A 10,000-nucleotide genomic window follows, 5' to 3' on the forward strand; every position below is an offset into this window, starting at 1 on the left:
CACACACAACACCAAAAAAAAGCTTGATTAAAGGCGAAGCCCACACTGCTAAGCACTAACAGGGAGTTCTGGCAATGGTCTATGAGAAGGAAAATCCCAGTTAGAGAGAGAGAGAGAATTTTCCTCCATCTATTACGTGTACGTGTGCGCGCGCGTATGCGCGTGTGTGTGTGTGTGTGTGTGTGTGCGACTGTGTGTGTAATCATTTCCACGTCTGAAAGGGCTTTACTATACATATCCTTCATGTTACCATGGTAACTTCATCTCAGTATTTTTACAGTATGCTATAGGTCTGATCAGAGGTGGAAGAGGAGATAATTGGCAGGGATTTTTTCATTCCGCATTGCATTTAACAGCAGTTGAATAACTGTAGCCTACAGCACGTTGTGAAAATGGAGCACTTACATGTACCTTTACTTTGTCTGTCCAGAATTATAAATCATCACATCTCACATGTTTGAATTGCGCTTGATATAATACATTACATAGCCCTTCTTCATCTGACACATCTAAGCTATTTTATGATGCTTACTGAATTAAAACATAAATCTGCCTTTCACTACATTTCACCAATATTTGTCTCACTGGTGAGACACAGATGTTTTTATTTAACATTTCTGGTAGCCACATTTGCATAAGAAACACTTCTCAAATGGGCATAATAACTTAAAATCTGAATTGTCACTAACAAATCAAAACTTAGTAACATTGGTTAATATGTCTTGTAGCAAAAGCACTTACTGGCTTGTCGGATCATTGCTGTTAGTCCAGGAGTCAGAAAGCCGGACGGGGAGAGAGACATGTTGGTTATGCTTGTTAGTCTTATTAGATCAATGACAATGTCATACTGCTGTATATAAGCATATGTTACAGTACTATGTTACAGTTTGTAGGCTATTTAAAAGAGCATTTCACCAGGCTGGAATACACTGTGAGCTGTATTCTTCAATATTCTTCAATATTGATTTGATTTACTTAAATTAATTAGCCGTAGATCGTTCCTATGGACAGGTGGCTTTTGATAATGATTTAAGATCCTACACCGCCCAAGCCACTGTAGCCTACTTGGTCAAATTCAAAATGTGTTCTTAAACCTTCAAGATACTTTAGACCATGCTTTTGTTCTTAAATATTTAAATCAATTCACACATTAATAAATAAACAGATTAATGAATGAATCAGTCAATGTGCAAGAACAACAAATAATGTTCTGGTGAAATGCTTCTTTATCTGCTGGGTATAGTTTAGTGGTAAAACATCTACATCAGTGTGTTAAACAAACTGGTTCATTATTTATCTACATCAGTGTGTTAAACAAACTGGTTCATTAACATTCTGCCTTGAAAAAGAAGTAAAGGACATCAGTTGACAACTCACCTGTATGGTGTCAGCCAATTGGGGAAGGGCAAGGTGATACACAGAGAGAGAGAGAGGGAGAGAGAGAGAGATAGCGAGAGAGAGAGAGAGAGAGAGAGAGAGAGAGAGGATTAGCTCACATAATGATGAAATACTGTTATAAAAAAAATGTAAATGAACAACATGAAAAATGAAATAAAATCACATAAAAAAACCCGACAGAAACACAGTTTTTACACAGCAAGAAGTGATAAAGTACATTTGTAAAAATGTCTTTGGTTAAATTGTCCAGTGTAACCCAAAAACTAAATATCTGCATTGATGTGATGGTCCTCTAGTCACCTTTCTTATTACTGCAGCCTCTCCAAATACCAAACAGACCCATTTGAATGTACTCTCTTTGTAAGGCCGATTTAAAATGCACCATAAAATAATAATATATAGACTGTCAAGGTTGTTTGTGATTGAAACCTACCCCCTTAGACAGACAGATGGACACAAGCGCACGCGCGCGCACGCACGCAAACCTGCCAGTGGCTTGACCTTGTATTTCTTTCACGACTAATGATTCGTTTTGACAAAAGGGTCCACGGCCACATATGTGAGGGCATTCAGGTGCGTACAGTACAGTATGTGTGTCCATCCGAATGTATGGGTTAATAATATGAGTTACTGTACGTTCAATTCCATCCAGTTGCCTGCCGGATTTAATTGAACGTAACTCAAAACAAATTCATCGTATTCAAATTCTATCGTATTCATAACTGCCACATTAATGCAATTACATAGGGGTGGGTTGTACGTGTGCGTTTCTGGTGGGGGGTTAAGAGTGAGGGGGAGGGTAGAAGGACAATGCATCTGGGTGGGTGCAAGCTGCTTGTTTTCAAAAGAAAGCATGAACATCCATCTATTCACCTCCTTGCATTTTGTGTGTGTGTGTGTGTGCGTGCGTGCGTGCGTGCGTGCATGCAAACACGACAGTCCTACTACGGAAGTGTAGAATGGTCTCATCAATAAAGGTCACCCAGGCACATTGCTGTGCAGCAGATAAGGTAGCCTGAGGAGAGGAGAGGGGGATGGGAGAGGAACAGGAACCAATGATGGAAGCTGTCTTCTCTCTGACCCTAAACCACAAGCCATCAACGTCAGCTCCACAGCGCTTTGGTAGCGTGAAATCTCTTTTGGCTCGTTGTTTAGGAGGCCCCTCAAAGTATAATTCTAATTGGTTGGAGTAGATTGGCTGCTTCGTTCATGACCTTCGCAATCTTTTTGTCAAACAGGCCCCTCCCTCAAACTTTGGAAACCAATCATAGCCAATCAGAATGGAAAATGAAACATCGAACTGATACATGTTGATCACATGTATCGTGTACCTACTGGAGTAGTAGCAGAGTATGCTTGCAGAATAGCAGAACATCTAAATTTGATTGTACAACAAACGTTTTCAAGAGTTATGGGCCAAAAGGTAAAGTGACCTGGTTTATACTGTAGAGGCCGATTTGAAACATTTGGGGTGGAGGTTGTTCTTTGGCCTACTGGGAGTGAATGTGTATTGCATTGCATACAAGTGTCATGCCAATCGGTCCAGTTGTGTCCGACTAGCTGTACACAGACAGACACAGAGGGACTGACGAAAACATAATCTCTGCACACTCAGCCATTATCTCAGCCTGCTGGAGATAATAATGGCCGATATACAGTATCGACCAAAACAATATAAGTCGGGCACTAATACAAATTAAAAAATAATATATATATATATATTGTCATCTCCAGCTGGTTCAAACAGGCCATTGTGCTGAATGCAATATGACAGTCTGTGTAAATCCCTGTCTGTCTATCAGCTCATAATGTGTCCAATACATTTTGAGAGAGGTCAGGGGGTGAGCGGGCTATTATACGAACGCTCCCTATTGAGTGTGTGCGTGTGTGTGCGCGTGTCAGATCAATAGAGCATCATGAGTCCAGGGTTCAGGGGTCAAGGCATATAAAGAAACACAAGAGAGAAATGGCGCCATAGGGGGGCAGATAAAAATAGATGATAGGACGACTGACAGACGATGGCTGCTGGTGCAGTGTCTGGATAGTATACACTGTGTGTGCGCGTGTGTGCGTGCGTGCGTGTGAGAGAGAGAGAGAGAGAGAAAGGGTGTGTTTGTGTGCGTGCTTGCATCTTATAGGCCATGGTGCCCAGGGAGTCATTATTCATAAGACCAGAGTGAGACACACTGCACTATTTATCTTCTGTGTGAAAAAGAGCCCCGTGAAACGAGACAGAAAAGAGGAAGAAAATTAGACTTCTCTCTTTCCCTTTGTCCCTTTGTTTGGCATAGTTCCCACGAGAGTCCACATGACATGAGTCTGTCATGTATGATAATAGACAGGTATGACAATATGAGTGTGTGTGTGTGTGTGTGTGTGTGTGTGTGTGTGTGTGTGTGTGTGTGTGTGTGTGTGTGTGTGATGTGTGTGTGTGTGTGTGATGTGTGTGTGATTGGCACACCAAGCCAGCCATGCTTGGGTATGTGTGTGCGTGCGAATTACCAAGCGGTTAATATGTGTGTTATATGTTCCCTCATATGTGTATTGACGTTCTTCTCCAAAATCAATGAAGCACAATCAACCCAGGGATCCATTTGGGAAGACATCGCCATCTGAAGGCAGCCATATGTGAAGAACTGTCACGATGTATCACTGTTCCTATGATAATCATATGTTAAGGCAGGTTGTTAGGCTATATCCATTAATCAGTGGTAGAGGCGGGAAAGAAAACTCCATCAATTTACAATTTACAATTTAGGCATTTAGCAGACGCTCTTAATCCAGAGCGACTTACATTAAGCAAGAACAAAAAGCATGGGAATACATCACAAAAAAAGCATTTATCATAAAACATGCGTAAGCTAAGAAAGTAACAGTGGAATATCTATATTATGAGACTATACATATAAACTATATATATATACTACTATGCTATACATATGTACTATGGCGTGCTATGACTATATACAATGCAATTATAGTGCTGTCTACATAACATGCTATAAGTCTGTATCAGATGCTATCTAAGTCTACAGAAATGCTATCTAAGGGGGTGGGGTAAGTGCTATGGGCCATGATGGAGTCTGAAAAGGTGGGTTTTCAGACTACGGCGGAAGATTGGGAGTGATGCTGCAGTTCTGACTGCAATGGGAAGTGCATTCCACAGTTTTGGAGCCAGAAGGGAGAAGAGTTTGGGACGTGTGGAGCGTTGTCCCGGCGTTTTTAGTGAGGGGACTTCCAGCTTCCCTGCGTTGGCTGATCTGAGTGCGCGGGAGGGTTTGTAGGGTTCGATCATACTTGCAAGATATGGGGGAGTGTTACGGCCGCAGGCCTATAGGTATGTCTTTGCGTGCGTGGTGCGCACAGTGCGCGCCACCTTTGCCTAACCCCTCCCTGTAGATCCGTCAGCGCAGCCATTGGTGGGGAGCATTACCGTCTCTCAGCTGTTGGTCGCCCGCTCCGCACCTCGCTCCTCCAACCGACGTCTGCACCTGCGCCCACCTGACGGCATAAAGCCGTCCTGCAGCCTTCACTCACGGCCGCTGTCCAACAGTCACTCCAGAGTGGAGCAGACTAGAGGCAGCGCGCCCTCCGTGCAGAGAGAACATGCACGGAGTAATGTAACGTATAGCAAGAGTTGCTACATGCGTGATGAGTTTGTGTCACTTCTACGTTCTGAGCACCTGGCCACGGAAGCCTGCTTTTTGTACAGTTTGTTAGATTAGAGTAGAGTAGGCAATGGTAGGGTACTGTTGTCACTTTATTTTCGGTTGTTAGTCAGTGTGTCTAAAACTTAAGAGGTTAGTTTTAGTACGCTTTTGATTATTTCCCTTAGTTGCTCCGTGTGTCATTTATGTTTGTCAATGATAATGTAATTCATATTGAATACACTTATGTAAATATATATATTGTTCCACCATAATTTGTATGCCACGGAATAAGCAATAAAACAACTTTGGCATTTTACCACCTTGCCTTCTTAACCGTCCTAGACTCGGTGAGTCGTAACATATGGGGGCTCGTGAACTTAATTGGACCTGGTTATAGTGTTCCCGTTTATTCAAGTGGCATACAGTTGTGGAAACGTGGTGTAGAGTGCTCTGTTTTCTTTTACTTCAAAATATTTCGTAAAAAGCCCGTTGGTTTAATTGGCGCTTGTGCGAAGAGGACTTAAGTAAAATGGCTTTCTATTATAGGATTCCCGTCCCGAAGGTTGCAGGTAAGGGAGTGCTAAAGACGCTCATTTGTTTGGTTTGGTAATTAAGAATATCCTGCTGGTGTTGTCTGTATGGCGATGTGGTGAGTATGTCCCAAGGCGAGACGAATGGTGGCGCTCGAGTTGATGCTCAGAGTGAAGGAGGGTGCCGAGGCGCCGATCCAGCCACAGGTATACAGGTACATGGGGGTGGTCATCCACTACCCGATCCAGATGGATCCAAGGTCCAAGGAGGACGCAGAAGTCTGTATTGCACAGATGAAAGCAAACATGACAAGCTGAGCTTGAGCAATATAGCTCCAGGTAGAGAGACTGGAGATTGAGGCAACACTGCCGTGCGAAACAAATGGAAATGGACGCTCAACGAGGGGCTCACACCGCATCAGATTCAGGTATGTCGGCGGGTGTTTCAACTACTACTCCAGTCATTTTTGATGTATCTAAGCATCTTGCTTTAATGCTGCTTTGGGGATCGAGTCTTACGGTGGATTGTTATTTTGCTTAATTTCCTCTACGCTCAAGTGGACAAAAAGATGCGCTGCTACATAGTGCATAATTCGAGGCCGTGTGGTCATGGCTACTCTTTCTCTATACAGTCTAGGGATATACAGGCTGCAGTATGCAGTATGATTCAGTTAATAGTGACTTAAGTAAAGTGCTTTTGGTATATCCTGTTTTGTTTTTGAGTGAAATATTACAGACTTAGATTTCGTTCTGTCAAGAAATCTGTCGACCAAAATGTGAATATGTTTGAACGTATGGCTAATGCAAAGCTCCTGCGTGGGTGTTTAATTGTTTCGTTAACCAGTCAATCTTGTGTATTCGGCTCATTAGACGGAATATGCGGCAGTATATGTATACTATGAGCGTTTAATTATAGTATTCGTTTTGAGATGATTTGGGGTGTTTGTGACCCTTTTGTTCATTTCTGTCATGTGTGCTGGGGAGAGCATGCAGCAGAAGACATGGGACATGTGTCCTTCAGGGGTCATATATCTGACCGTCCCCCTCCCATCCAGTTGTCATGTATTTGACTGTCCAGTGATTGTGTATCCAATCGTGTGGTTTAGAATGTCCCCTGTTTTTGTGATTAATTAATATGTTCAGGTCCCACTATGAAATGATCGTCAGAGTTTTACATAGGCCTACTCAATTCATGTAGCTTTCCCGATAGCGCGGCTATTTCGGTTATTGTGGGAACATCCTACGAAGGTGTTTTTTTTAAATATAAAGTGGATGTGCTCACCATTATGAACAAATGTTTTGGTATACATTCGAAATTCGTTTTACTTATTACTTTGTATATTTGAGAACTGGTATTTGGCCAGGCCAGCCTTTTACCCTCCATATATAATTCAGTCATGTGTTTATTGGCTTCTGGTTTTGCAATATGCCAACACTTGCCATTGCACCAAAGGATGGAACGGACTAGTTTGCGTGTTTATTTTTCTCCGTTCTATATTATGTTATGCATGCCTGAGCATGTTGTAACAGTATTAAATGCCGAGTGGTAGCCTATAAGGAGAAGCAGATTCTAAACATATTGTTAAGAGGACTATAGAGAGTCTAGTCTCATATTGAACTTGAGTGAGTTCAAATGTGTGTTCGTCGTTATGTTAAGAGGACTGGAGTCTAGTCTCGTATTGAACTTGAGTGAGTTCAAATGTGTGTTCGTCGTTATGTTAAGAGGACTGGAGAGTCTAGCCTCTTACTGAAATTCGCTGTGTTTTCGGTACATGGTTTGTTATACAGAGCGGCTGGATAATCTAGCCTCGCTCTTATTGAACTTGAGTGAGTTCGATGTGGTTCATATTCAAAGCTAAAGTCAAAGCGCTCCTCAGTGGAGATGGAAAGCAGCTCCGCAGCGCAGATAGGGATGTTCTCAGTAGGATCCCTGATAGGATTAAGGAAATGAAAATAATATGGTTTGTTTTGTGTCATCTAACTTTAAGGTATGCATTTGTGTAAGATGAAAATTAAATGCAAACGTACTCGTATGGGTCCCTGACCTTGTATGTTAATTCAGTTTGGTTCTGTTCTGGCAGACGTGCAGCGCTTGCGCCGCCCTACAAGCTATTGTATAGCGTTTCAGCTCGAGGGAGCCGGTGGACCGCAGCGGTCCTACCGTGGGAACGACTGGAGAGAGCTTCATGAGGTGGTTGTTACCAGAATAGCTACTTTAGCTTGAGATTGGGTATGAGAGTCATTATTCGATCTTCCCTTTTTTTTTTTCATGAGGTGATTCGTTAGTATAGCTGTGTGCAGTTTGTATTTGTATTATTCCCCGTGACAGTTGGTCTGAAAACTTAACCTAAATGCTATTTGGGTATGTTTGAAAGGTAAATATTCTATGATGTATTTTTGGTTAGTAGGGGTGCAGTTGGTTTAGAACAAACCAGCTGGTTTGTTTCTTGAGGGTGGGGGTGTTACGGCCGCAGGCCTATAGGTATGTCTTTGCGTGCGTGGTGCGCACAGTGCGCGCCACCTTTGCCTAACCCCTCCCTGTAGATCCGTCAGCGCAGCCATTGGTGGGGAGCATTACCGTCTCTCAGCTGTTGGTCGCCCGCTCCGCACCTCGCTCCTCCAACCGACGTCTGCACCTGCGCCCACCTGACGGCATAAAGCCGTCCTGCAGCCTTCACTCACGGCCGCTGTCCAACAGTCACTCCAGAGTGGAGCAGACTAGAGGCAGCGCGCCCTCCGTGCAGAGAGAACATGCACGGAGTAATGTAACGTATAGCAAGAGTTGCTACATGCGTGATGAGTTTGTGTCACTTCTACGTTCTGAGCACCTGGCCACGGAAGCCTGCTTTTTGTACAGTTTGTTAGATTAGAGTAGAGTAGGCAATGGTAGGGTACTGTTGTCACTTTATTTTCGGTTGTTAGTCAGTGTGTCTAAAACTTAAGAGGTTAGTTTTAGTACGCTTTTGATTATTTCCCTTAGTTGCTCCGTGTGTCATTTATGTTTGTCAATGATAATGTAATTCATATTGAATACACTTATGTAAATATATATATTGTTCCACCATAATTTGTATGCCACGGAATAAGCAATAAAACAACTTTGGCATTTTACCACCTTGCCTTCTTAACCGTCCTAGACTCGGTGAGTCGTAACAGGAGCCATACCTTTGGTTGCTTTGAATGCCAGCATCAGTTTTGTATTCTGTGCGGGCATCGATCGGGAGCCAATGGAGGGAGCGGAGCATCCCGAGCGCACCTCAGCTCCGACCACGCACGGCGGGTTTATCGCTAAATCACTTATTCCGATCGCTCGACATTGTTTTATACACATCTGTCTTTCAGAATGTCGGAGATGTCTCCACAGAGTTTTGTCCCAAAACAGCCGATAAACCCCACCTCCATGCTCAGAGCTACGGAGCACTAGAGATGGAGTTTTTACCAGCTGCAAAGAAGGCTGGTCTATTTTCAATCAGTAGTGGCAACTTATCATTTCATTGGCTGCAGTAGTCACCTATCTTTCTGATTGGCTGCCTCGTCTATAGGCAACTAGACACTTTTTGCCTCTAGCCGACCTCCGCTAGCCAATGGGATAGCATTGCAGCCGTGTGTGTGTGTGCGTGCAGCTGGTAGTAAAATATGACTACTGTGTCATTGTCATTGTCATTTTGGGCTTGTTTTTTCAAGCTTGTTTTAGTCATTTTGGGCTTGTTTTTCCTACCACTGGTTAATGGATATAATAACATCAGATTACGGTAAGAAGTCTGTAGTCCGGAATTCTCCTTTAAGAGTACTACGCCACAATTCATGACAATTTATTTGTAAGTGTAAGCAGTGTATTTTGTAGTCACTACACTACAGAATCATATGATACTAGATAGAATATTGTCAATTTCAGTACTTTACAAAGGATGCTGAGCCTTTTTGCAATACTGATATTGCGCATGTTCATACCTCGATAACGTCGCGATAACAATATATAGCCTTAGTCTGGAGGTAAACGCTTCATAGGACACAATGCTTACGTCTTAGTCTGGAGGTAAACGCTTCATAGGACACAATGCTTACGTCTTAGTCTGCAGGTAAACGCTTCATAGGACACAATGCTTACGTCTTAGTCTGGAGGTAAACGCTTCATAGGACACAATGCTTACGTCTTAGTCTGGAGGTAAACGCTTCATAGGACACAATGCTTACGTCTTAGTCTGGAGGTAAACGCTTCATAGAACACAATGCTTACGTCTTAGTCTGGAGGTAAACGCTTCATAGGACACAATGCTTACGTCTTAGTCTGCAGGTAAACGCTTCATAGGACACAATGCTTACGTCTTAGTCTGGAGGTAAACGCTTCATAGAACACAATGCTTACGTCTTAGTCTGGAGGTAAACGCTTCATAGGACACAATGCTTACGTCTTAGTCTGGA

The 10,000-nt window shown here is 42.9% G+C and overlaps 1 protein-coding gene across 1 annotated transcript in view; it reads right to left on the reverse strand.

Moving 5' to 3' along the window:
* The window catches only part of LOC310863053 (neurofascin-like), an 85,900-nt gene that overhangs the window by 45,025 nt on the left and 30,875 nt on the right, over positions 1-10,000 (reverse strand). Inside the window, 1 exon segment of the mRNA XM_083771175.1 lies at positions 742-759. Within this exon segment, the coding sequence (XP_083627301.1) occupies positions 742-759 (18 nt within the window).

Source organism: Protomyctophum parallelum (assembly GCF_964188405.1).
Source record: "Protomyctophum parallelum genome assembly, chromosome: 8".
Lineage (NCBI taxonomy): Eukaryota > Metazoa > Chordata > Actinopteri > Myctophiformes > Myctophidae > Protomyctophum > Protomyctophum parallelum.